At 41.5% G+C, this 27734-nt stretch overlaps 4 protein-coding genes across 16 annotated transcripts in view; 2 read left to right on the top strand and 2 right to left on the bottom strand.

Annotated features, from left to right (window-relative positions):
• The window catches only part of cyfip1 (cytoplasmic FMR1 interacting protein 1), a 29859-nt gene extending 29061 nt beyond the window's left edge, over nucleotides 1–798 (top strand). For all 5 annotated transcript variants that reach the window (XM_058074135.2, XM_058074134.2, XM_058074138.2 and 2 more), the window contains exon 31: nucleotides 180–798. In XM_058074135.2, the coding sequence (XP_057930118.2) occupies nucleotides 180–344 (165 nt within the window). In that variant the 3' untranslated portion in view covers nucleotides 345–798. The remainder of the gene's footprint in view (nucleotides 1–179) is intronic.
• On the bottom strand, nucleotides 613–6346 carry nipa2 (NIPA magnesium transporter 2). 2 transcript variants are annotated; one of them, XM_058074156.2, is made up of 6 exons: nucleotides 6105–6346; nucleotides 5320–5559; nucleotides 3002–3058; nucleotides 2846–2936; nucleotides 2613–2773; nucleotides 613–2160 (listed from the first exon to the last, which is right to left on the bottom strand). In XM_058074156.2, exons 2-6 carry the CDS (start codon nucleotides 5456–5458, stop codon nucleotides 1553–1555), a joined length of 1056 nt encoding a protein of 351 aa, XP_057930139.2. In that variant the 5' UTR covers nucleotides 5459–5559; nucleotides 6105–6346; the 3' UTR covers nucleotides 613–1552. The 2 variants fall into 2 exon arrangements, with proteins under 2 accessions (XP_057930139.2, XP_057930138.2); XM_058074155.2 differs by lacking the exon at nucleotides 6105–6346 and adding an exon at nucleotides 5629–5805.
• Nucleotides 6347–7737: 1391 nt separating this feature from the next.
• On the bottom strand, nucleotides 7738–11790 carry nipa1 (NIPA magnesium transporter 1). The gene is made up of 5 exons (XM_058074162.2): nucleotides 11443–11790; nucleotides 11239–11286; nucleotides 10969–11059; nucleotides 10662–10822; nucleotides 7738–8996 (listed from the first exon to the last, which is right to left on the bottom strand). The coding sequence occupies exons 1-5, from the start codon at nucleotides 11573–11575 to the stop codon at nucleotides 8488–8490; spliced, it is 942 nt and encodes a 313-aa protein (XP_057930145.2). The 5' UTR covers nucleotides 11576–11790; the 3' UTR covers nucleotides 7738–8487.
• A 289-nt stretch (nucleotides 11791–12079) lies between these two features.
• Nucleotides 12080–27734, top strand: part of herc2 (HECT and RLD domain containing E3 ubiquitin protein ligase 2) — a 58775-nt gene continuing 43120 nt past the window's right edge. For all 8 annotated transcript variants that reach the window (XM_058074130.2, XM_058074127.2, XM_058074131.2 and 5 more), the window contains exons 1-15: nucleotides 12080–12200; nucleotides 15134–15242; nucleotides 16340–16433; nucleotides 17322–17450; nucleotides 22301–22520; nucleotides 22592–22692; nucleotides 23588–23729; nucleotides 23804–23908; nucleotides 23975–24146; nucleotides 24788–24961; nucleotides 25037–25225; nucleotides 25511–25662; nucleotides 26802–26959; nucleotides 27035–27148; nucleotides 27223–27474. In XM_058074130.2, the coding sequence (XP_057930113.2) occupies nucleotides 15171–15242; nucleotides 16340–16433; nucleotides 17322–17450; nucleotides 22301–22520; nucleotides 22592–22692; nucleotides 23588–23729; nucleotides 23804–23908; nucleotides 23975–24146; nucleotides 24788–24961; nucleotides 25037–25225; nucleotides 25511–25662; nucleotides 26802–26959; nucleotides 27035–27148; nucleotides 27223–27474 (2074 nt within the window). In that variant the 5' untranslated portion in view covers nucleotides 12080–12200; nucleotides 15134–15170. The remainder of the gene's footprint in view (nucleotides 12201–15133; nucleotides 15243–16339; nucleotides 16434–17321; nucleotides 17451–22300; nucleotides 22521–22591; nucleotides 22693–23587; nucleotides 23730–23803; nucleotides 23909–23974; nucleotides 24147–24787; nucleotides 24962–25036; nucleotides 25226–25510; nucleotides 25663–26801; nucleotides 26960–27034; nucleotides 27149–27222; nucleotides 27475–27734) is intronic.

Genomic DNA, 27734 nt, shown 5'->3' with positions numbered 1-27734 from the left:
AGATTCTGAAAGATCTTTGCGCAGGTTTTGGTGTGGAGCTGCTCCACAGGAAGCCATAAAGGCCCGAAAGTGTTAAAAGGATGCATTTTCCTTTCCTGAGAAAATATTTCAAGCGGGAAAGAAACCACACCTGTCTTGCATAAAACAAAAAATTAAGTGATGTTCGTTTCATCTTTCAGCCCCTGAAGAAGATGGTGGACAGGATCCGCAAATTCCAGGTCCTCAACAACGAAATCTTTGCAATCCTCAATAAGTACCTGAAGTCTGGGGACGGAGAAAACATGCCGGTGGAGCACGTGCGATGCTTCCAGCCGCCCATACACCAGTCGCTGGCCAGCAGCTGAGGTGCACCCCCCCCCCGACAATCCACTAGTAGTTTGGCTTCCTTAGAAAAGGACCATTCACCTTTTGTTTCTATTCACTTGTGCCTTATTATGAAAAGCAGTTTTATACTTGCAGTACAATAGATGGCGTTTTAAGACTTATGGAATATTTAAATGTTTGAGGTGGTGGAAGGTTGAAGTGCGGGGATTTTTCTATTTTGACCAACATGCATGCTGAAACTTTTTTTTTTAAGTAACATTTATAAGAATTGTGCCTTGACTTTCCTCAAATGGTGTAATAATCATTTTTATTTCAATAAATATGTAACAAATCTGTGGCTTCATCTCAAGAGCTTTACGTGTAAAGGCTACCTTTAGTCCAGAATGAGCGCCCACAAAAATAGTTACTTTCAAGTATCACAACCTCCATTTGTAGTAGTCACTCTTCAAAATAAGATCGTAGAGAATATAAATTCTTTGTACAAAGCAAGTCAGTGCATGAATATGTGCTTAACTAAAAACACGTACAAAAATATCTACAAAAAATTGGACTTTGTCATTTTGTGTTAACTTTAACATGGAAAAAGGAAACAAAAAAATGAACATTTAATTTGAAAAAAAACAAGTAAAAAAAATCATTTTTCATATTTGTTAAACTTGTTTTACTTTTACACGACTGCAGAAATTGTTCAACAAAAAGTGAACTTAAACGTTCATGTATTTGCTTTCATGTTTGTGTTCGACAAAAGCACATTTTAGAACTTTTCAACAAAAACATGTTAATGAAAAAAATAATTCAACATTTTTGTTGAACAATTTCTTTTTCCTGATAAAAATGAAATTAAATTTTTTTTAAACTTTTTAGCCAAAGCAGTGAAAAAGTAAAAAAATTGTGTTAACCAAAAAAGGATGACAAATGTCAATTTTTACTTTTTCATGCTTTTTGTTCGTTTTTTTTAACCATATCATTTAACTTTTTTACTGTTTCAGCAAAAACTATGGAAAAGTAAAAAATTGTGTTCATGTCAGTTTTTTTTTTTTTTTTTACTTTTTTCCCAGTGTTTTAAACCAAAATTCCCCAAAGTAAAAGTAGTAAAGGTCACCTAAATGCCAGGAAAGTGTTGTGTGTCCAACGGAATGAAAAAAAAAAAAGAGTGCGTACGGTAAGGCAAAGGAAAGGACTACAATCCTTCGGTCTGTCGTCCATTGATTGTCCGGGTTTGGCGTCCCTAAGGCGCCACGGCTCCGTTCCGTCTGGACACGGCGTCAAAAGGCGAGGCCGGCTCCTCTGCGTCCTCGCCGGCACGGAGCAGCTCGTACGTACCGTTGGCACGGTCGTCCTTGCGCATGGAGAAGGCGAGCGCGGCCAGGCTGACGCTGACGTCCTTGAAGGCGTGCAGCAGGAAGATGCCCACGATGATGGTGACGAAACCGCTCAGCGTGCCGATGATGTCGTCGGCGCCCATGTGCTCCCACTCCTTGAAGAGGACGGCCGAGCAGGCGAGCACCGAGGTGGTGAAGAAGACGTAGTAGACGGGCGTCACCAGCGACGTGTTGAAGATGTCCAGCGCCTTGTTCAGGTAGTTGATCTGCGTGCTGACACACGCCACCAGGCCCACAAGCAGGATCCACGCCAGCGGCATCTTCGCCACATTGGTGCCCGCCACCGCCTCCTTGATGGCGATGCCCAGCCCTTTCACGCACGACACCGACAGCGCCCCGATGGCTGAGCAGATGGTGATGTAGACCAGGATGTTGCTCTGCCCGTGGCGAGGGCCCACCACGAAGATGAAGATGAGCGCCACGATGATCACCAGCGTGGCGAAGACGAAAAAACCTGCACGGACGAACGTCATTCACGTGACCACTTTCTCACACACAGGTTGCTTGGCGTCCCACCTGTCACAGCCCTCAAACCCCCCCCCCCCAAGGTGGAAAATCCCTTAACCTATGTTGATACACTTTATACACAACACAGGGGCAACCTATACCAGGTGACTTGGTACACCCTGGACTGGTGGCCAGCCAATCACAGGGCACATATAGACAACCAACCATTCACACTCACATTCATACCGATGGACAATTTGGAGTTGCCAATGCCAGGACATGCTAACTCCACAGAGATCAAACCCAGATCATTCACCTGGTGGGAATGACAGGAAGTCGCCTGCCTGAAGGTCTTAAAGAATAACCGCATTGCATGGAGTTCCGACTTCCCATCAGACAGCAAGCTAGCAAGTGAAGCATCAAGTAGTGCGTTCGGTGAGTGGACGGAGGGGTACTTACCGGGGTCCACCAGCTTCCCGGCCATGTGCTCCAGGCTGCTGATCTCCTCCTCCTGCGGGGCGTGGATCACCATGGTGGTGGAGCCCAGGATGCTGAGCAGGCAGCCCAGCTTCCCGTGCAGGTTCAAACGCTCGCTCAGGAAGTACGACGACAGCACGGCGCTGCAACACACACACGCACGTACGTGTACGTCAGAACCCATCCGACGCCGCCATCGGACATACATGGCGTACCTGACCAGCACGCTGAGGGCTCCCAGGGGCGTGACCAGGGTGGCGGGGGCGAAGGCATACGCTGCAAAGTTGGCTAATTCACCGGCGCCCACTGCAAAAATAAACACACGCTCTTCATTTTCCGTCGACAATAAGAACGTAGGAGGGATCCCTTACTTGAGAGCAAACCGGCCCACCAAAGCCACTCCTTCAGGTACGCATGACCACCCTGACCTGCAAGTCAAAAAATAGGCATCAGTGCTGCTTCTTACTTCCTGCAATGTTTCTCATGCATTCAGGTAGTTGTAGTGGCCTGCCACAGATACATCTGGAAAGCCACAGACACAGAGGCACCACCACTCACATATCAGTCACATATAAGTTTTTTCGGGAATTAAAAAAAAGAACATTTAAATCATGTTTATAATAAAATCTTGCAAAGAGTTCTAAATTAACTAAATGCAACTAAAATAAAATAATAAATGCCCTTTTTGTGGCGCATACTGCGAGATGAAGGTCTCCATGCTAGAACTCCCAGGCGCACCCCGACATATGTGACCAAGGGGTTGAATAATTTTGTCAAAGTGGTAATCACAGAAAGGACATTTGTTGGTATATTACAAAAAATATTGTTGTGATTTAAGTTGCATTTGTCTAATTTACAAGTCCTTCTTTGATCTGATTATAAACAAGATAAAAAATGAAAGGCAAACTTGCTAAAACGCATTATTGCAGTAGTACAGCAGCATCGATACATCTGTAGTATTCACTGGGAATGTTTCCCATACATTCAGGTACTTGTAGTGGCCCGCCACAGATACATCTGGACATAGTATGACTTCAAAACAAACTTTTTTTTTTAAATATACACATTATACAACTAAAATTACAGTTTTCCTCAACTATTTGATTTTCACAACATTATAGCTTTTTTGCCACATAATTTCCTCAAAACGACTACTTAATTAGTCGTTTTGAGGAAAGTTTAGTTTTTGTTGTTTTTTCATATTACACCTATTTTTAAATGTAATATTTCATCTTTATGCTACTAAGGTGATGCTGTTTTTCATCATGTTATTCTCTTAATATTTTGACTTCATTGATGTTTAAAAAATATATAAATTAAACATATAAATGAAATAATTGTTTGATTTTTACCGTTTACTCATTAAATTATATATTTTTAGAATTAGGCAATAAAAATAAACCCAGCCACGGGCCACACTTTGGATACCCCTGCTATAGACCAATGAAATGACATTGGGAAATTGGTTTCTAATGGCTGACCAGTACCATCAGGTGGGATGTTTACTAGTAATGACTTTAGTGTTGTAGAACAAGCTGACGTAAAGCGGCAGTGGAATGCTGCATGGATATAGTTGTAGTATTCACTGGGAATGTTTCCCATTCATTCTGGTACTTGTAGTGGCCCGCCACAGATACATCTGGACATAGTATGACTTCAAAACAAACTTTTTTTTTTAATATATACACATTATACAACTAAAATTACAGTTTTCCTCAACTATTTTATTTTCTTTTGGTAATTCTGACTTTATTCATTATATTTTTACTATATTTTCATAACATTATAGCTTTTTTCCACATAATTTTCCCAAAACGACTACTTAATTGGCTGTTTAGGTTTTGTTATTTTTTCATATTACACCTTTTTTAAATGTAATATTTCTTATTTATGCTACTAAGGTGGTGCTATTTTTCATCTTGTTATTCTCTTAATATTTTGACTTCATTTCTGTAAAAAACATTTTTTTAATATATAAATGAAATAATTGTTCGCTTTTTACTGTTCATTCATTCATTTTCTACCGCTTTTCCTCACGAGGGTCGCAGGGGTGCTGGAGCCTATCCCAGCTGTCTTCGGGCAAGAGGTGGGGTACACCCTGGAGGCCAGCCAATCACAGGGCACATATAGACAAACAACCATTCACACTCACATTCATACCTATGGACAATTTGGAGTCACCAATTAACCTAGCATGTTTTTTGGAATGTGGGAGGAAACCGGAGAACCCGGAGAAAAACCACGGGAACATGAAAACTCCACACAGAGATGGCCGAGGGTGGAATCGAACCCTGGTCCTCCTAGCTGTGAGGTCTGCGCACTAACTACTCGACTGCCGTGCCGCCGATTTTCACTGTTTACTCATTCAATTATATTTTCAGAATGCTGCAATAAAAATAAACCCAGCCACGGGCCACACTTTGGACACCCCTGCCATAGACCAATGAAATGACATTGTGCTATTGGTTTCCAATGGCTGACCAGTACCATCAGGTGGGATGTTTACTGGTAATGACTTTAGCGTTGTAGAACAAGCCGACGTGAAGCGGCAGTGGAATGCTGCGTGTTTACTAAGTACCACGACTGGTTCTTCAATCGCTAAAGTTATTCCAGGTACGAGCAGGGCGTGCCGAAACCCAGCAGCCAGAAATCGGGCCATTTTTTTCTGCCTTGTTTTTGTAATGTGTACCTGCCCGCATGGATCCCTTCTTGGCCAGCCTGAGCAGACCTTTCTTCTTGAGGATGAAGCTCCCTCCGATGAAGATGCTGGAGCTGATGGCCAGAGACAGGCCGATGTAGAAGTCGTACTTGCCCCTGTCCTGCGCCATGCCGAGGCCGGAAGTGCCGTTGCTCACATCGACCTCCAAGCAGTGGAGAAGCCGCCGCTGCTCCGAGAAGCCGGAAGTGCAGCTCAAGCCAAGCAACGCACCTGAGAGCACAACATCCACGTAAAACACACACACACAGATTAATACGCATCAGCGTTTCAGACACGGACCGTTTACGCCGCTACACGCCGACAAATGCGGCCAGGAGGTGGAATTCGCCGCGTTAACGCTACACTCCATAGCGAGCAAGTTACCTAGTTGAACCGGCTGCTCCCATGGAAACTACACACGCGCACTCCTTGCTCATCACGTGCTCTGCCATGTTAATTATGTGCTGCTTCACCAAGAACCAGGAAGTGACGCCGAGGTCACCTCCAGCCAGGTGAGCTTCATTAGCAACAAGCTAGCTTGCACCTTTAGCCGGCAAACTTTAGATTATTTCACCCAAGATTCAACTTCTATGACGTGAAACACTCACCACAACAATACCAGCGGTGATGTCAGTGAAGGGTTGGAGCTAAGTCGGACAGAACACGAGTAAAGCCACATGTTAGCGGGGCTAGCTCCCGTAGCTAACAACGCTCTCGCTTACCGTGTCGCTTTAAGAATGTCACTTTGATTGCGGTTGAAGGATTTCGATAAATACCTCTCAGAGGACACAAATGTGATCCAAAAGACAGCTCGCATCCAGGTGACCTCCGATCCCTCACATCGTGCACCGTCCGTCCAGACCCGGCACACACGCAAGCCAAGCGGCTACTGATCAGTGTCACACCGGCGGAGGATGCTGCTGCGACTGCCGCCTATGGTGGAGCCAGGAGCCGCACCCTGGTGCTAAAACAAACAACTAACTTCTTCTGGCAGGAAATGAAAGCCCACGACACAAATGAAATTGGCTTAACGTAAATTGACTAAAGTGGCCTTGTTACGAAACATTTCATTCCCAACAACATGCATATAGATTACATCATATACAGTACACATGATTCCATTCAGTGTCACGTGTCCAAAGGGAGTAGGAAGAAGCAAACCTTATTTAATCCTATATCCGTTGCAGTACATTTATTCCGTATGGAGTTTTAACTACATAGTAATATGCTAAGGTAATGATGTCATTCCAGTTATAATAAATAGCAATCACAGATAATAGTGTAATAATAAATACTAGATGACAGAACAAGTTGTATTGCTCCTTGAATTTGCTTACCCTAGTTCAGTGGTCTCAAACACGCGGCCCACGGGCCAAATTTGGCCCGCAGGACACTAGTTTGAGGCCCCCGCCTTGATATGAAAGTTGATATGAAATATAATGTTAGTGCGGCCCACGCATGCTTGATATGGATGCTGTGTGGTATCATGTACCCAGAAAAAATTATTACGTATGATTAATGTTCATGTTAAAGGTTAAATAACTGTTAATAGTTATCCTCCCTATCCGTGTGGAAGTGGTAAGTTTTTGGCTATTTAAGTTTAAAGGAAATAACTTGAAGGCTACCGTTTAGGTCGCTAGCTCTCTAGTTTGCGAGTTAGCATGTGTCTCAAGACCCTGCAGTTGCGCAATATGTTGAAAATGAAGAGTATAAATGTGACTATAGTCGTGTTTTGTCATGACGACAGGGCTCTAATAATGCTTTGTTAATTTTAATCTGAAAAAAATAATTTGTCTACCCACCAACTATATGTGGTTTCTTAAGTTTTTATTATTATTATTATATTTATTTATTACTGATTGATCGATTTTCTTTATTCTTGATTTGTTTATTTATTTTATCTTATTTTGTGCAGAAAAATAAAAATTAAGACAATAGTGGAATGTTTTATCAGAGCTTTTATTGTAGAAAATCGGAACTAAAGCACTGAAAAAGTTTGTATATTTTTCTGTTTTTAATAAATGCGTTGTTTTTTTTTTTAAAACCTTATGCGGCCCAGCCTTGCCCAGATCCTAGCTCCAGTGGCCCCCAGGCAAATTGAGTTTGAGACCCCTGCCCTAGTTCATTGTTTAAGTTCCTTACTATGCAAACTCCACACAGAGATGCCCAAGCGGAGAATCGAACCCAGGTCTTCCTGATCTCCTGACTGTGTTGTAATTGTAATAAATAATAAATGTATTATTTGTGATTTTAGAAATAAAGGATTTGTATGTTATCTATATGCAGCATTAGTCATTATCCTCACTCATATTTTTTGCCGTACATTTAGCGATTGGAGGTTGATTTTTTTTTGTTATTACCCCATATCTCCACACAATAGGTTAAATAGGGGAAATTGTGTATTGTTATTCTTTCATTTGTTGGTCACATATAAATCATATGCACTTGACAAAATGCATTAATTTCATTCATTCATTCATTTTCTACCGCTTATCCTCAAAAGGGTCGCAGGGGGTGCTGGAGCCTATCCCAGCTGTCTTTGGGCGAGAGGCGGGGTACACCCTGGACTGGTGGCCAGCCAATCACAGGGCACATTTAGACAAACAACCATTCACACTCACATTCATACCTATGGACAATTTGGAGTCGCCAATTAACCTAGCATGTTTTTGGAATGTGGGAGGAAACCGGAGTACCTGGAGAAAACCCACGCATGCATGGGGAGAACATGCAAACTCCACACAGAGATGGCCGAGGGTGGGATTGAACTGAGGTTTGCGCATTTGGAAATGAGCCCTGAAAGAAGTTTGGGATGGCTCAGAACGCTTGGTTTCAAAAGGCGTGGTAAAACTGTTCCTTTGTGATGTCACAGAGGGGTGACTTCCTTATATGGTTCATAGTTAGCACTTGGGGCATGTGACCAATCACATTGCAGTGGGTGAGATGCAAACGCGTTCGAACAGACAATACAGTTCCAAATGTGAAAATTGTAAATAGTTGATGGTTAAAAATTGTTACTTTTATGTAAAACAACCATTTTTTGTATTGTTTATGTTGTAGCATAGTAGTTTAGACATTTTGGCTAAATATTTACGGCTACATTTGTGTCTGAATGAAAGCTATGCTTGAAATGTATCTTTTCACAAAAAGCCCTTTTAATCACTCCATCTTCATGCACGTCCCCGCCACCTTCCAAGAAAGCGAGGCCTCCTGAGACATTCGTAGAAGAGTGACCCCCACGCACACCGTGGTGAAACCGCAAAGCACGGCAAGGCAGTCGGTCGCCGTGAGCGCCGTCCACTCCTTGAAGAGCAGCGCTGACGCCAGCATAGCCGCCAAGGTGAAGGTCACGTAGTAAACAGACTCGAACACGTCAGAGCGGAAATACTCCAGCGCCTTGTTGATGAAGATGAACTGGACCAGGACGCTGGTGCCCAGCGTTCCCAGTAGTACCAGGAAGAGTGCGAGGGTACGGCCGCTCCATGCGTCCCCGCCAAAGACATCATGGGCTGCCAGTCCCAGGCCTTTGCTGCTGGGCACGGTGAAACTCCCCAGCAGGGAGCATATGGACACGTAGACCATGATGTTGGACGTGCCGTAAGCTGGAGCCATCCATCCTATCAGCACCAGCAGCATCAGCACCACCACCAGCATGTAACTCACAAACACTGCAAAGAAGCGTTGCAAAAGCATCACAGCATCAAAACAGTCATCTCTATGCATGTTGTCACATTATGAAAAATCACAGGATGCCACTTTGATATTAGCTACAGTATGCTAATATATGCTAACTGCATCTCAGCTTTGTCATATACTGTAGGTGAGAAAGCCTATGGACTTCACTCTTTTTCTCAAATCTTTGTACATTCCCTTCTTGCAATATGGCTTTAAACCCCTAATATTTTTACTTTATTCACTTAATATTACAACTTTTTCCACAAATTTCCAGCACGGAATCTCCATCCACGGACGTCTCCATGGCTGCTGTGTTATCATAGCTCCAAGATTGGGCACCTGTTGGAAATGCATGTATGTATGCTGAGGTTTTTTTAACAGTCCCATACTCTGCTCCTTTATAGGAGCTTAGTTTGGAATTCTTTTCCCCTCTCCTCTCCTGCCCCTCCTTCATTGCCCAATCATCCTGTCCTGTCCACCCCTTGTGTTTAACCCACTTTAATAAGTCATCTCATGCTACTAAAATGTTATTAATTTTCCTCATAATATTACGAGTTTATTCTTGTGAAAAGGAGACTTTTTGCTCTTAGCAAAAATAATTTATACTCGTAAAATTTCAGCTGTGGTTTTTTCCCCCAAAACTATGTCAACTTACTTCTATAATTCTTGTTCTTGTAATTACGATATGACTTTCTTTCCATAATATTTTCACTTTATTCCATATTGTTAGAACCTTTCCTCAACCACCAACCCAAGTTTTTTCTTTAGTATTTCAAATCAGTGCTGCTAAAATGACATTATTGCTGTTAATATTTTGACTTCATCCTCGTAAAATTACAGCCATTTTTTCATTTCTGTGGTTGTTTTTAAACTTTTTCAACTTTCTTTTCAAATCTTTGTAAATTTTTTCTCATAATATTTTGATTTTATTCCCATAATATTTTAATGTAGCCACAAACTTATTTTCCTACAATGGCAACATTTTGTTTTGTTTTTTCCCCATATATTATATACTACAATATTATTTTTTATTTAATATTTCAACTCTATGCTACTAAATTAAGTATTATGAGTTTATACTTGTAATTGCAACTTTTTTTATCTTTAATATTTTTTCTCATATTTTCACCTTAGTCTTGTACAAGTACAGCTTTTCTTTTTTACTGTAATTTTTTTTTACCACTACTTCAACTTTCTTCTTGTAAATTTTCCTCTCACAATTAGGTCTTGATCCCATATTTTGACTTTTATTCCTGTGACATTATGACGTTTCCCCAAACATGACAACCATATTTATTTATTTATTTATTTATTTATTATTATTTATGTCATATTCCAACTTTGTGCTCCTAAACTACAATGATACTACATTATTTGCCCCCAAATTTTAACTTTTTGTACTTTTTCTCATTACATCACAACTTTTTCTTTTAATAGTTTGACTTTCTCTTTGTTAAATGACTGCAGATTTTTTCATTTTTTACTGTTATTGTTAAATTATAAATTTAGAGTGTGGTCTGTGGGCTGACGTTTGGACACCCCTGCTTTAGGCTTGACTATAAGCAGTGGTTAGCTTCTTTTTACACTTGTATGACAGTTAAGAATGGGCTGCTGGCTCCACCTTAATCATGAAAGTTTAGACATGAGTGGCTGATCACCTGGGTCTGCGAGTCTTTCCTCCAGCTCTGGTCGTGACGTCACACACTCTGACGCTGGCGCGTGAAGGATGAGCACCCCGGAGCCGCTGCAACACAACAGGCAGCCAAGCTTCCCGAGGATATTTAAGTGTTCCTCCAGGAGCCAAGACGACAGCACGGCCCTGACACACAACACAACAAGGCCTTTGTGTCGACACCACGCAGCAAAGACAATTCAAGCCACTGTGAGAACATCATACATAATGTATACGGCCTTCAGCGTGACTGCCATGCAGAATTCTCACTTAGTTCAAAGTTTACGACTTACCCAAACAGAACTCCAAGGGCTCCCAGTGGTGTGACGATCACAGCAGGGGCCATATTGTAGGCCAAGAAATTCCCAATTTGACCTATAACCACTTTGGGAGAGTCATACATGTGTGTATGTGAGAGGATTTAACATAAATATGCATTGAGGAGAAAGGTTCTTTGTTTTTGGTGGGGAAAAAACATCTAATGTACACACATTGGCTACACACAGTTTATTTCCTGTTTAACAGTACTCCCACGCCCAACCACTAGAGGTCGCCATACTCACTGGACACAGTGCCGCTCCACCAAACCACATCTTTTAAGTAAGAAACACCTGAGAAAAACGAACAATTGTTTAGTTTAATAAACTGAAAATTACTGAATATGAATGGATGAATGAATGAATGAATGAATGAATGAATGAATGAATGAATGTATGGATTCCAACGTAAAGTTTAATGAATCTTGAGACTCTTTGTAAGTATTCTACCTCTTTGGCGCGAGAGCAATATTCCCTTTCTCTGCAGCACAAAAGTCGAGCCGTTAATGAAACTGGAAATAACTGCGATCACTATTCCAACAGCCGGCTTTGAAGCGTCATTGGCGTCTAAGTCTAAAAACATTTCTGCAGTTGATTTGCCGAAAGTACAGAATGTTTTCGAGTCCCTGAACTCCACCGGGAGGTTTGGGTCGGAAGTGGGATGATGCGCAAGCGCACTTCGTTACGTCAATAAATACAGAATATGCCAGTCTGGCTTTTAAGTTATCCCATTAGACCCTGGACAGCAGTGTACAAAATCTTTATTTATCAACCTACTACGAGATGAAAATTACAGCAATAACACGAAACAATTTATACACAATAAGATGTGTAAAGATGTGTATTCCAGCTATTTCATGAGCCACACGCGCCTTTTAGTGGACAAATTCTGTCACTTCATGCAGGTCCCACCCCTCTGTCGGCTCTCCTTGGTCCCGCCTTCAATTTTAAAGAAGCGTGTGTTTTTAACACCGACAACGTCGAGCGGGCGGAGCAGTGCGAACCCCATCCACTCGAAACCCTCAAACCCCACCTCCGCGGCCTCTAAGATAACTTCAACAAACGTAATAGAGCGCTCCCGTTGGGACTACGTCATGTGTTTCTAGCCACGCTTCGTTTCACTGTCGGCGACCTGTCAATCAAGTGGAAATGCTCATTAAAGCAGCATAGCGGCTAAAGGGGTCAGGGGACAGCGTCAGATACCGCAGGTAAAATAAATCTTTTTAAAATTACAAACTCTATCAATGTTGACTCTCCGAAAAGTTAGCATCCCGTCGGGCTTGGTGTCACCCCTTGGAGGTGTGTTCACCAGGGCTAGGATGACGATAGCTTGTATTAGCATGGCTAGCTGTAGCCAATATTCATATTGGTTTACCAGCAACAAGCTAGCTGCTTAGCATTAGCTGCCGTGCTAAAATTGCTTGCTATTTTCCTGCATTATTGGCCCAAATGCTCTTATTACCGTTGCGTTATTTGCTGTAGCAAGATAGCATAGATTACAGTAGTGTTATCAAGGTTAACAGTGCTTCGGAGAGCTAGCATTTACAGCTATGATGCTCTGCTCCAATCGTCATGTCATGATAAATACACCCTCACTATTTATTTACACATATAAATACACTTAACAACTTTCCAACTTTGGCCTTAAATCAGATGTTGGTGAATGATTTTGCCCTGGGTATGCATTATTCATATCAGCTGATGTATATTTCATAAGTGTCCCTTAAGGATACTGCAATTGTGAGACATTCTTGACGGCAGATTAAAAAACAACTAAATTTAGACGCTGCCTAGTTTTTTTTGGTCCAGCGTAAACATCTGTGATTGAGTTTCGGAGTATTGCAAATAATCATGGGGAGCGTATCATGTAGGGATACCATCCTGTTTACATTCAGCACCGTGCAAAGTGCAGTTCAAGGACAATTCTATACATAAAACTAAACATTAACACTACAGACGAGGATTAGGGCCAAAGAATGAAATATTTACTGCTTGAACAAGAGATCACAGTAAATAGCATATATTATCTTGACCAACACTGCAGTGCGTTTAGTGTGTTTACTAAAAAATACAACCCTACCCAAATGGCCCAGCATGTTTTTAGCTCTTTTTTTTTATGTGGCCCGTTTGCATGCCCCTGATAATGTACATACATTTATGATGAGGACGTTGTGTATGTAGTGTGTTGCTGTGCAAAACTCCATAAGTGAAACTCAATCTGTTGGTCAAGTTCAAGCAAATACTCGACATGGCGAGAAAGGAGCAAGTAAATTGTTTACGTCACTTTTTCGTCATGTTTTTATTGGTGGCAGCCCGCCACAAATAGATTTGGTGCTACCCATTTCACATTATAATGGGAATGTCTGAGTAACTCCACTTGTTTCAGCTGGTTTGTCAGAGAATGAGATGAAGCAGGAGGGATCATTGAGTAAACTCTCATAAGGGTGCAATGTCAGGTTTTATCAGGGTTAATTGGTCCCGTTCCTGGTATTCGGTGGTCAAATCTGGTTCTTGGGAGATGGAATGTCACCTCTCCAGTGGGAGAGGAGCCCTAACTTGTGCGGGAGTTGAGAAATTCTGACTAGACACAGTTGGACTCACATCGACCCACAGTTTGGCTTCTGGAACCAAGCTCCTGAAGAGGGGCTACACCTTGTTCTATTGGGGAGTTGCTGCAAGGGAGAGGCAGTGAGCTAGTATGGCCTTATTAATAGGCCCCCGATTCGGTGCAGGGGGAGACTTCAACACCCATGAGGAGAATGACCGTGTGACACGGTGGGGCGTGATTGTAGGAATGGCCCCCCGATCTGAAACCATGTGGTGCAATGCTATTGGACTTCTGTGTGAACCACAGTTAGTCCATAACTAACACTATGTTCCAACATATATCCACAAGTGCACCGTTCGTCAAGTCTTCAACTCTCACCTAAGCTTTGCCTGCATCCCCGGGGGGAGGACGAGTATATGCAGTCCAACTTTTGGTCGGCCTCAAAGTTGTTCTAGCAAATCGTCCGACGCCTCCGACAAGGGAAGTTGTGCTTGGTCCACACTGTTTACAGCAGACGGACGCTTGCTGACCTCGACGGAGGATATAGTTAGGCGGTGGAAGGAATACTTTGAGGCCTTTCTCAATCCCAAGTACATACATTACCTTCCATAGAGGGAGTAGAGTCTGAGGACCTGAAATCGGACTGTTCCATTACTGTGATATCTGGGGTAGTCAAAACACTTGCCAGTGGCAATGCTCAGCGGGTGGATGAATTTTGCCCCGAGTTTCTCAAGACTCTGCAGGTTGAGGGGCTGTCATGGCCGACACATCTCTTCAATATTGCATGGAAGTCAGGACCATTCCAACTAACTCACGCTCAGTCTGCCTTTCCACTCCTACTATCCAATATAGTAGACATAATAAGAGAAAATAAGACATATTAAATATAAATAAAGACATCACATAGACTTGCCCATTAACACTGGTAGAGTTCCTTGCTTTTTCTGAACATCATACATCCTGCTGTGGCTATTGACTCATCAGTTTAACATTACTGACACCTACTGACCAGTGCAGAACACTACATGTCACAACATCTTCTGAAATGCCTTATTTGTATTTTACAAGGTCATGGTTAACCACAAAACAGTGATAATTTATCATGGTTTTTCAAAATAAAAAAGAACAGTGAAGCTCTGAAATTCAAACCACAAAGTGGCTAGAGACAACTGTATTTGTATTTTACGTCATTTCGTCATTTTTATCCTTGAAAATGCTTAATTTAGGCTAAAAGATAGTATGCATATTGTTAAAGTAATAATAGGTTGTATTCAATCACGAAATGGCATGATGCTGTAAAAGAATGTGATATAGTGAAGACATGAAATTCGAAGCAAGAAGTGACGAAGGATTATGGTACAGTCAGGTCTCGGTTTTTGTACGATTCGGTTTTTGTCAAACATTTTGCTGAGCCAATATAATAGACATATAAAGTATAAATAGGAGGTTAGCATTGGGACAGTTAGTTCCTTGTTCTTTCTTTATTACTTCATTTAATAAAGTATAGTATTTTTTGGACATCATAATCCCACCCCCTTGTATGATTTGTTGGAAAACATGTTCATCTTTGTTTTTGTCTTTTTTTTTTTGCAGGTTGGCTGCGTTTGCAGCCAGGAGAGGAGAGGGGAAGATGCCCTCTCCATCGTTTAACCTCGATGCACAGCAGAGGTTTCATGACAAATGGCTGAAGATTGATTTGCAGGTATTCCTTATTTGGCGGGAAACAACCACATTCTAGTCACACAAATAGGGAAAAAGTCTTTATAGAGGACTGAAAGCCGTTGAGCTACTAAGTCTGCATTTTCTTTTCTCCAAAACAGAACCTCTTAACTTTGTGTCTGCAAATTTGAATGAGCTTAGAATGAGCTTTTTATGCAACAAAAACATGCGCTTTACAGAAGATTTTTCTGCACTTGATTTTGTCAATTTTGAAGTTCATTCATTCAGTTTCTACCGCTTATCCTCACGAGAGTCGCGGTAGTTGCTGGAGCCTATCCCAGCTATCCTCGGCCGCATGGCGGGGTACACCCTGGATTGGTCGCCAGCCAATCACAGGGCACATATAGACAAACAACCATTCACACTCACATTCATACCTATGGACAATTTGGAGTGGCCAATTAACCTAGCATGTTTTTGGAATGTGGGAGGAAACCAGAGTACCCGGAGAAAACCCACGCATGCACGGGGAGAACATGCAAACTCCACACAGAGATGGCCGAGGGTGGAATTGAACTCTGGTCTCTTAGCTGTGAGGCCTGTGCACTAACCATTCGACCACCGTGCAGCCCCCAATTTTGAAGTTAAAATAAAAAATGATTTATTCCTTTTTTGGCACTGGATTGCTTCAAACCACGGTTAATTCCCTTAATGTCACATGGATATGGTCACATGAACAACAAAAGGGGGTGAGCATAGCATCACTGGCCATGACACGTGTGCATGTGATACTATTGAATGTGGTGGGAGACAAAAAGTGAGCAGAAATCATGAAACGCTAAACAAATATGTGTAGAAATACAAAGGATCTTTCTTCTGTCACTTCTCTTTGTAGTTTTTTTAGATTGAGCCCACTGTGTGTGCTGTGAGATTTTTAGCTGGGCATTACGTAGTCTCAAAGTGTCCAACCAGACTAGACACAGTTGATAGATTCATCTAAAATTCTCCTGTTACATAAATCACACTGGACGTGTGATTTGTTTTGCCTTTTCCAAATTGCTGTGTTATTATTGTTGGTGGAGAATATAGTTGTGGTGACCATGAAGGAGAAGGAACTTGAAAGAGTCTTTCCTTTGGCAGTGGGCGTTCTCCGCTGAGGGACTGAGCGAGATGTGGAATGAAATGGTGAAGGACGAGGAGATAACGTTCACCGGTGAAGAGTCGGCTCACCCAGGTACGGTGTGATTTTTCTGGTAGCATCTTTACGTCTCATCTGCATTGCTAAAAATACCAACGGTGTCCAAAGTGCGACCCCCAAAAAGTCAGCAGTACTTTTACGAGAATTAAATCAAAATATTACAGAAAAAAATGGGTAATAATTTTTTACAAGAATAATGTGGCAAAATTGTAAAAATAACGTCATTTTAGTAGCATAATGTTGAAATTTTATTATTAGTATTATTATTATAATATTATGAGAAACAAAACCATTTTAGGGAAAATTAGGTTGCAGAAAAGTTGCAGTATTACGAATATAAAGTCAAAATATCACAGGAATAAATTAATTCAATTACAAGAAGAAAGTTACAATAGTTTGGGGCTAAAAAAAAAAAAACAAAAATGCACTCCCCAACTGTCATTGTACAAGAATAAAGTCCAATTATTAATAGAAAAGTTGCAATTTTATAAGAATAAACTGTTAATATTTTGTGGAAAATAATTAAATTTTAGTAGCATAGAGTTGAAAAATGATTTATTTTTGAGAAACTATAAAAAGTACTGATTTTTGGAAGATTAGGAAAAAGCAGAAAGAAACAAACAAAAAACATTTTGAAGATTAGGTTGGAAAAAGTTATTTTGTGGTAATAAAGTAAAAATATTATGGGAATAAAGTCAAAATACTGTATTATTAGAAGAAACTTTACAAAGATTATTTAAGAAGGCAGTTGAGATATTTGGAAATGGAAAAATAAAAGAACAGCAAAACTAGGTATAAAAAAAGAGCAGCACAGGTAATAGCTTAGTCCTCCACATGAGAAAGACATCGTTCATCCCTGAGGCTCCCACAGTGGGGAATATTTCCCAACATGTCAAGCCTGATGGTGTGTTTACCGTCTTGCAGAGGACTGCCTGGGCTGCTTTGGAAGCCAGAAGGATGAAGCCAACGACAAGGAGAAGAAGGACGAGGAGGAGACGTCGACGCCCGTGCACCATTCCATCATCGAGACCTGGGACTGGGGGCGGCAGCCAGGTGAGGGCGCACTTCCATTATTTGCCTGTGGGACACATCAGTCACTTGATTATGATAGAGGTAAATGTTGGAATTCTAGCTGAGGCGATTATTTTGCTAAAGTGCATCGATGGGGCATCAGTTGGAAGCAGGCGATATTTGGACAGAGGTTGTTATTTCCTAAATGTAAAAATTCATTATACACCCCACAAGATTAAAAAAAACATATATCCATCCATCCATCCATTTTCCTCCGCTTATCCGGGTCCGGGTCGCGGGGGCAGCAGTCTTAGTAGGGAAGCCCAGACTTCCCGGTCCCCGGCCACCTCCTCCAGCACCACTGGGAGGACACCAAGGCATTCCCAGGCCAGCTGTGAGACGTAATCCCTCCAGCGTGTCCAAGGTCTAACAAAAATTTTAACAAAAATAATAATATGTTTTTTTTAATATATTATGTTATTTTGTATATTATTATTATTATTCTAACAAAAATAATATATTTTTTTATATATTATTATTTTTGTTAGAATAATAATTTGGAGTGCATGAGAAAGTGGTATTATTTTGGAAACACGTAACCCTCTTCGGTCCTAAGTGTTTCCTAATGCTAGACCATGTTGTTGTCAACATCCAACAACGTCACTGGCACGTGCAATGTGGAAGCTATTAAATGACAACTGAAGGTCTGTAGGTTATTTTTTACACTCACACACTCATGTTTACCAACGCCGCCGGGTGGGACGCTGCTGTGTGGCAGGGAGATAAGCTTTGGGGCTGAGGAGGGGGGTGGTGCAGCGAGGTGAGAATGGTAGGCTTTGCTTGCAGTCACCTCGCTGCTGGTATGGAAGAGACAGGAAATGACGTGTAGTAACTGGATCGCTGCATTGATGAGGGCTATGCAGCACACTTCCTGTTGGACCCCTTGAGATCGGGTGCACGTCAACAGTTTCAGATTTTGATCAATTGAAGTCAGATGTGACACGTGAGACAGCCGGCATATGTATGTTTGATCCTCTTTTGTGTTAAATGTGTACATGGTGCTCATTTCAGTCGCAGCTATAAGACTATATATAGACTTGTGTGTATGCCTTTTTGTTATATTTGGGCATGGTAAACATACGCCACACACGTTTTCACCATGGGCCTCATGGTAGTTGTGGTTACCCTCAGGGGACACCTGTAACTATGAAACAGCCTCTGCACAAATTGCTCCTGAATCTTCAACCAACTGTAATGCCTGTGCTTGTGATGAAGGAAGATGTAGTCACCCATGCAATTTGTTTACGTTGTTTCAAAGACCAGTCGTGTGTTCTAAATTCGCTGTGTGCTGATGATGTCTGTAAGACAAGCTGGGTGCAAGGATAAACATATTTTTTTCCACTCAGAATAAAGCATTGAAAATCTACTGTACTCATCCAGTCCGACTTGCGCACAGACAACCGCACTAGTACGGTAAATTAAGTTAACTCCATTAGCTTCCATTCACACTCGGCAATAGGAGGTTCCGCCGACCTTTGCCAATGTTTAGCACCATTTCAACCCGTTTAGTATGGCAGGAAGCGAATGATTGTAAATACTTCCCCACACAAACGTTCCTTCTCCTCACGAAGATAGCATTTTATTATCGTTGTTAGAATCTATACCTGTTTATTAAAAAAAATCTCCCAACCCTGATGTACATTTAAGCAAATGGCACATATTGTTATTGTCTTTACAAAAAAAAATATCACTGTTTCATCAAAGCAAGTTGTACCTATTCTTGGCCTACGTTAAGTACTTTCAAGCATATAAATGGCTAATTGAACTAACATACAAATACAAGGCAGAAGAAACACTCTTACTTGTGAATGTAGAATTCTACATTGGACACAAGGTGTCGTCAGAACAGACAGCTATTGAGGGTTTAAATTATCTCACACAATAATAACTTAATAATCATCTTATATGTCTTATTTCTCTTTCATGTATCCACTATTTTGGGAAATACAAATGTACATGTGATTATTTGGTGTTATTACATGTTTAAATGACTCTAATCATATTAAAAAGCACATTTAGAAGATCGGAAACGGGTTATCTAAGCCACAACTACAAAATATTCAGTTTATTCATATTCAATCCAAAAGATTACTTTTAAAAAGCTTATGTTAGTGAGTGTGTAATGCTATAGGCCAGGGGTCGGGAACCTTTTTGGCTAAGAGAGCCATGAAGGCCATATATTTTAAAATGTGTATCTGTGAGAGCCATATACATTTTTTTAAACATTGAATGCAATAAAATGTGTGCATTTTTATGTAAGACCAACAGTTTTAGATATAATGGGCTCTAATTACGTAGACCAGGCACACTACCCCACGCCAATGGGGTGTGGCCAGCACACTTTTGTGAGCAGCGCAGTGTCCAATAATAAATCAAATACTTGTTGCCATTAATACAACTTCTGCTGCTGCATAATTTTGCACCGTACTCAGTATATTTCATTCTTTTGGCCATCTTTGCCAGAAGGCTTGGTTCTGCAGCTTTAGCTAGGTGACTATTTGACTAAAGGAGGAAAGTTTACATTTACATGTTGACATCTCAATGACCGAGGTAGACTACCGCATTACCCAGTAATAATCGAGTTTTGGTGTTTGACCTGGAAAATATCATCAGGAAAGATGGATATGGTTGGCCGTATTGCAGTAGAAAATAGATGGACGAATTAAAATGCATAAAAAAGTTGTTGATTTTTAATATTATTTTTAACAGTAATTTCTGTGATGTTTACTTTAAAATGTTAGCAAAAATACATTTTTATTGTGGTAAGAAATGCTTGAGAGCCAGATACAGTCATCAAAAGAGCCCTACCTGGCTCCCGAGCCATAGGTTCCCTACTTCTGCTATAGGCACATAAACACGCACCAAGCTGGCTGCAGAATATCAAACAACGTGTAAAAGGTTTGTCTATGAGCTAGGAGGATACTGCCCATTCCGATACGATCATGCATGAGTGAAATCAACCAATACCAATCACATGTATCAATTAGAACATTTTCAATTCCTTTATGATGAGTGCTGTTAGCTAGCGCTGCCGTAGAGAAGGGAAAGTGGGTGGGAGACGGTTGCCGTAGGCTGGATGTCTTTCTAATTCTATGTCACATTTCCATGGCAACCCATTTAGGCAGCAAACTTGTTGTGCCTGAATGGCTTGCACCCTCTGCTGGTTGCAATCAGGGAGTGGAAAACATTTAGCCTCATTTGATTGATTTTAGGATTGATTCTCCAAGCTGAACAACTTTGTCATGTCCACATCTAAGAGTGACTTTTTTGGCATTGATCCTCATTACCATACCCGCGTGTGCGCGAGAGGCCACGTCGAGTAGAGCCCACCTCCGTGTTTGCTATGCGTCCTGACAGCCGGTCCACAGCTGACGCGATGCCACTACCACAGCCTCGGGCCTGTTGGGCTTACATAAAGCTTAAGTGGATTTCAGATCTGCTATTTTGGCCGCCTTGTCATCGTCCCCTCTGCTAACGTGCTGTGACCCCGCAAGAAGGACTCTCTTCATTATGATATGCATCAGAACAACACGGTGTGTTGCATTCACATACTAAATAGGAAGTATTTATATTTGTGCAACGAGTAAAGGTCTAGCTTGTTGCTTTGTTTCATCAACCGACACTAGAAGTAGAACATATAGATTAAAATACTTAAACGACCATTTGTCTTTTTATTGCCCCCGCAGTACATTCTACAAATAGAATTTAAGTAGAAGAAGTAGAAGAAAAAAAATAGCAGTCATTTTCCAACAATAAAGTCAAAATATTAAAAGGAAAAATGTAATTTTTGAATGTCATAATATTATGAGGGGAAATATTTAAATTTCAATGACATAACATGTATTTATTTTGTTTTACTTTTTAATGTTATGAGAAACAAACAACTAAATTTTTGGATAATTATTTAGGGGCAGAACTTATATTATGAAATGAGGTCAAAATATGATTGGAATAGAGTCCTATTATGAAGACAAGTTGAAATAGTTGGAAAAAAGAGCAGCTGAAATGGAAAAACAGCCTTCATTTTCAGAGAATAAAGGGCATATGAAGAGAAAGAAGTCTCAGTTTCACATGTAAGATTGTGTGGAAAAATAATGTCTTTTCAGTAGCATAGAATTTAAATATTAAACACAAAGTGTCATAATATTGTGAGAAACAAACAAAACGTCATGAAAATTAGGTAGGGGAAAAAATTATGGGATAAAGGTGAAAATATAATGGGAATCAAGTCATAATATCACGAGAAGGAAAACATTTCAGAAATAGAAAAAAAAGAGTTGTTCAGTAAAAAAAGTTGTCAGTTTACAAGAATAACATTGTAATAATATGAGAAAAAATAACTGTTTGTTTTTTTAAGTCTTAATATGAGTAACAAAAAAATAGATTTGGAAAAGTACTTTTATTTGGAAAATTTACCGCAAGAACATTGAATTTGTTGGAAAAATTAAAAATAAAAAAACAGCAGAGATGGGAAACAGCAGCTGTAATTTTATGAGAATAAAGTCAAAATATTAAGAGAAAAAAAGGATTATTCTAACAAGAAAAAAATGACACGATTTTACGAGAATGAATTATGCTAGTATGCCAGTATCATAGAGTTGAAATATTAAAGAAAAAATACGTTTTGGAAAAATAGGTTGGGGGAAAAAGTTGTATTATAGTAATAAAGTCAAAGTATTATGACAATAAAGCCATAATAGTACAAGAAGAAAATATAAGTAAAAATAGAATAGCAAAACTATCACAAAATATGCTAAAACGTTAGCACTCTACAAAGCTGAGTTAGCGATGCCGGTGTTGCTACATGCTGGTCATGGTTTTGGTGTTTCCAGACGAGAAGGAGCTGAAGGACTGCCTGATGGTGCTCGTGGATGACCAGCAGAAGCTCTCGGCCCAAATGGCCAAAAGCACGCTGTCTGCTCGACGTCTTTGCCAGCGCTTGGTCATCTTGGAGCGCTACCTCATCTCTCTGAGCTACAGCATGATGGAGAAGGAGAAGGTCTACTGGAAGTTCCCTGTCAACTCACCCAGGCCCACCACTGACAATAAAAGGTCATGACCTCACACCCGAGTCCGGCGGTGCATGGACTTGCTGCTGAATGTGGTGTTTTTTTTTTCTCCAGTCCACGTCCGGACAGCAAGAGCGTGGAGGGTTTGGCCAGAGTGGGCTCCAGGGCAGCTCTCTCGTTTGCCTTTGCGTTCCTGCGTCGGGCCTGGAGGTCAGGTAGGAGAACCTCAAACTTGGAGTCTGTTGCAATATGCTGTCATGGTAAACCAGTGTTGCCCACAGGGCTGCAACCTATCTGTGGCAGTCAGTATTGGGGTGGGTGTGTGGATGACGCAATAGTCTTATTTGCAAATATGGAAAAATCATCAGTCATTTTGTAAGAATAAAATCCAAATATTTTTGGAGGAATAATGTCAAAATATCAAATCATTTTTTTTTTAATCTAACCACGCAAAGTCACAATTTTACTAGAATGATTTAATATGAGGAAAAATAGTGTCATTTCAGTAGCATAGAAATAAAATATTAATGAAAGTTTGTTTTTTTTCGATTGTAATATTATGGAAAAACAAACACAACAAAGAACAAAGTTGGAATTTTAGGAAGATTAGGTTGTTGAAAATATTATGGAAATAAAGTCAAAATGTTACAAGAATATTTATCACTACTCTTTCACTATCAGACATTTTTCACAAGACCCGCCCCAACATCTTTTGGAACCCCTGTTTGAATACCGGAGAGATTTGGAGTACCCAGCATGCTTTGTGAGCACTTTGTAATAACATTAAAGTTAGGTGTTTGTTGTTGGTGCTTAGTTATTTTCATTCCCATAGGACGGTGGGTCGTTGTTGTCATGCGTTAATTTGCATTTTACCTGGTTTTTGGTTAGAGTGTAGACTGCCACTTTTGTTCGTTTGCGCTTTGTTGACACTTGTAAACGGAGTCAGCTGAATTGCCTGTGACTATGCAGAGTTACAATGCCATCTATTGGACAATCCTGTTATAATGCCAGGGTGAGCACATAGCACCAAATACTCTTGTGGCGGTCCACAATTAAGTGAGTGCACTTTAAAGCCTTCACTAAAGCAGAAGGTATTGTGCTTCTGTGCAGGAGATGATGCAGACCTTTGCAGTGAACTCCTTCAGGAGTCTCTGGATGCTCTCCGCGCCCTGCCAGAGGCTACCCTATTTGATGAGGGAACTGTGTCATCGGTGTGGCTGGAGGTGGTTGAGAGGGCCACCAAGTTCCTCAGGTCAGCCACCGATTCTTATGCTCCCCTCAGATCTGCTCCGGTTCTCATGTGTCTTTTCTCCCTCTCCCTGCCAGTGACATCCATGGAAACGCCACTACCAAGGGAAACATTCCTCTCCAGGACCAGCACCTGGCTCTGGCCATCCTGCTGGAGCTGGCTGTGCAGAGGGGCACACTCAGGTAGCTTCACAAACCCCTGATAACAGCCCCCCCCCTTTGCTCACGTGGTCTTTCACATCTTTTCAGTCAGCTGCTGTCTGCCATCCTGCTGCTGTTGCGCCTGTGGGAGAGCGGCACCAGAGAGATGGACAATGAGCGTTCCACCCAGGGAACCAGCGCTCCTCTGCTGCCCCTTTTACAGCGCTTCAAGAACATACACAGCAGCAAGGAGGAGCCCATCCCAGACGAGGAACTAGAGGTTGGTGGGCACCCAGTTGGATGCACATTCAGGTTGCTTTCGCAGTCTCTTGAGCACCAAATCTTTTTTATAGATGTAGCATATAGACTGGTATGACTTGCAGTGTAAAGTAACCACATGCTTAAATGTTTGCAGACCCAACTGTGATAAATGAATTTCTACTTTTATAAATTGAATATTTTATTGATCTGTGTAGTATACTACATACTGTATATTAGGACTGTCAAACCATAAGATATTTAATCACAATCTTACATTATAAAATAATGATAATAAAATAAAAAGTGGCATTCTTACAGTATTTCTAAATGTGCAAAAGAGAACATCATATATCCAAGCATGCTGGAAGGCAAGGGTCTCGAACCACTGGGCCACGGGCACAATGATAAAAAAGAAAAGAAAACACTTCAAATAAGTGTATAGTAAAATCAAATAATTTATGACATCAAGTTAAATCTGTTTTGGGAATACAGGCCATATTTTCTTCAAAAAATAACATACAGTTAGAAATCTCACAGTTTTTGAATACCAGCAGTGACTTCTTTCACAGACTACCCTACTGTATTTTATAGTGTCATTAAAGGAATTTTCTTTAACACGTTAACTTTGACAGCCCTTTTCTGCTTGATCAATATCTCCAGATTCTCTCAGCACCTCTGAGTCCAAACGAGAGTTTTCTGCGCTACTTGACCTTGCCCCAGGACAACGATCTGGCCATCGACCTGCGGCAGACCGCTGTGGTGATTTTAGCTCACTTGGACCGCTTGGCCTCCCCTCGGAGCCCGCCTCAGCTCAACTCCCCATCCACGCACAAGGTGAGTGCGCCGATGAACGACGTATGCGGCGTGGTGGCCCATAGATGTTTAATGTATGTTTGTCTTGGGTTTCAGGGTAACATGCAGGAGGTGATTGCCTGTGGTCTTTTGGGTTGGAAGCTTTATGCCAATATAAACGGACCCATCCAGTGTAAAGCCCTCGCCAGCGTCGGAGTCACTCAGATTGTGTGTTCGGAAAAGGGTTTTCTCATCCTGTCCAACACTGGTGCCGTGTACGCCCAGAACTACAAGAGCACAACCCTGGTGAGGCCACACGCTGCACTGGCTAGCGGGGTGCTAATGATGCCATCTTATTTGATAATATGTGGACGGTAAAATGGAGCTTTTTGGTTTGTGTCTTAAGAAATGAGACGTCATCTAATGTTGCTTTTATATCATTTATCATTGATTATCAGCTTAATCATTTAAAAAAGAAAAAAACAAAACAAGTAGATAGATAAATGAGTGTATGGGAAACCCTGCTGGCTGAACGTTTATTTAGACAACCAAAGATGAGTCAGTGAGTGATGTTTTTCTTTTTTGCGATAGGCGCCAATGCTGATCTACGGGCTGAGCTCCAGAAAGATTGCAAAGCTGGCGTCGCATCCAGAGGGCCAACATTACTTAGCCCTGTCGTCCAACGGAGAGGTTTTCTCTTGGGGCTGCGGCGACGGCGGACGCCTCGGACACGGAGACACCACGTATGCATCAGACTCTGTTGACATGGCAAACCAGATTTAAAGTTAAACAATAGCATTTAGAAAATGTTGGAAAGTCTTGAATCGAGTTTTACAAAAGTCAGTAAATTAATCCTCTGTGCAAGTCTATCTTTTACACTTGTTGAGAATTATCTGTTCACAGCAAAAGCCTTTAAAAAAATGCATTAGCATGCCACAAGTAACTTGTAACAGATATGACGAAAGCCATGCCTAGAAAAGGTACAACATTGATGAAAAATGCTACCAGGTACATAATTCCTGGTTTATGGCGGTTGATTGGTTCCATACCTGACCGTGAATTCCTTATTCACGGTAGGCTTTTTTTAAAATTCATAACTGGTATTATTTTTGTAGTTACAGCATAGAAAACCTGTTTCCAACCTTCTATATATGGTTGTTAACATTATTAGAGCCCTCTAGACATGACATTTACACACCTATTACCAGACATAGTAGACATTCATTCATTTTCTACCACTTATCGTACCGCTTAAGGGTCATGGGGGGGCAGGAGCCTATCCCAGCTGGGGTACACCCTGGACTGGTGGCCAGCCAATCACAGGGCACATGTAGACAAACAACCATTCACACTCACATTCATACCTATGGACAATTAACCTAGCATGTTTTTGGAATGTGGGAGGAAACCGGAGTACCCGGAGAAAACCCACGCATGCACGGGGAGAACATGCAATCTCCACACAGAAATGGCAGACGGTGGAATTGAACTCGGGTTTCCTAGCTGTGAGGCCTGCGCGCTAACCACTTGTCCCTCATGCAGCCCCATAGTAGACAAAATAACAGAAAATAAGACTCATGCTCGTGTATGTTACTGTAAATGTGTTCCAGTCGATATATTGCGGCTGTTAGTACCCAGTATGCCTTGCTGGAACTTGGTAAGAATGGTTGTGTTGATGAACATCTGTTCATGTGCACTGTATTGACAAGGAAACACTGTAGTTTGTCCTCAATGTCACACATCAATGAACAGTCAAAGCACAAAACATGTTCTTTTCAGTGACCTAAGAGTTTGTCTTTACGCTTTTAGCAGATAAAACCCATGTAAGCGTTTAACAATAAATGTGTGGATGGACAGTCTGAGAATGCCTTATACATTTCAGGTACCTGGAAGAGCCCACAATGGTCGCAGCCTTCAACGGGAAGCAGGCAGGAAAGCAAGTGGTGCACGTAGCCTGCGGGAGCACATACAGCGCCGCCATTACCGCAGACGGTGAACTCTACACGTGGGGACGAGGGAACTATGGTCGTTTAGGCCACGGTAAGCAGCAGTCAGGCTGTGGTGCTCGGCTCTATGTTCCTCTTCCCCCACCTTAAATCACACTGTTACTGCTAGGCTCGAGCGAGGACCAGACGACACCCGTGCTGGTGACGGCACTGAAAGGACTGAAGGTGGTGGACGTGGCCTGCGGGAGCGGCGACGCACAGACTCTTGCTGTCACAGAAAATGGTCAGGATACTTTTCCCGCAGGGTTGAGTACTGTGTTTGAAAGGACAATGTTGACATTGTTTGTGTCGCTGCAGGTCAGGTGTGGTCCTGGGGGGACGGCGACTACGGGAAACTAGGCCGAGGAGGCAGCGATGGATGCAAGACACCCAAACTAGTGGAGAAGCTCCAAGACCTGGACATCGTCAAGGTGTGCTGTGGGAGCCAGTTCTCCTTGGCACTCACCAAGGATGGTCAGGTGTACACCTGGGGGAAGGGGGACAATCAGCGCCTCGGACATGGCACAGATGAGCACGTCCGGTACCCAAAATTGCTGGACAGTCTGCAGGGTGAGCCTGGCCTTTTATTATTGAATGCCACTATGTGGATCTTGCATGTTCACGAGTCAGACTGTTTATAAACTGAAAGATGTGGGGGGTTCCAGTAATAGCAATGTAATAGGGCTCTTAATGTGTTATTTCATGTCTATAATGTTAAAGGGAACCTATTATGCATTTTCTACTTTTCTGACATAAATGTAGTTACAATGTTGTATTCTCATGTTAAACCATGGCAAAGTTTCAGATAATGAGGTTTGCGCATTTGGAAG

This window comes from Doryrhamphus excisus, linkage group LG4 (assembly GCF_037039965.1).
Source record: "Doryrhamphus excisus strain RoL-2023G ecotype Guam linkage group LG4, RoL_Dexc_Guam_v1.1, whole genome shotgun sequence".
NCBI lineage: Eukaryota > Metazoa > Chordata > Actinopteri > Syngnathiformes > Syngnathidae > Doryrhamphus > Doryrhamphus excisus.
This window is presented reverse-complemented; position numbering and strand designations above follow the sequence as displayed.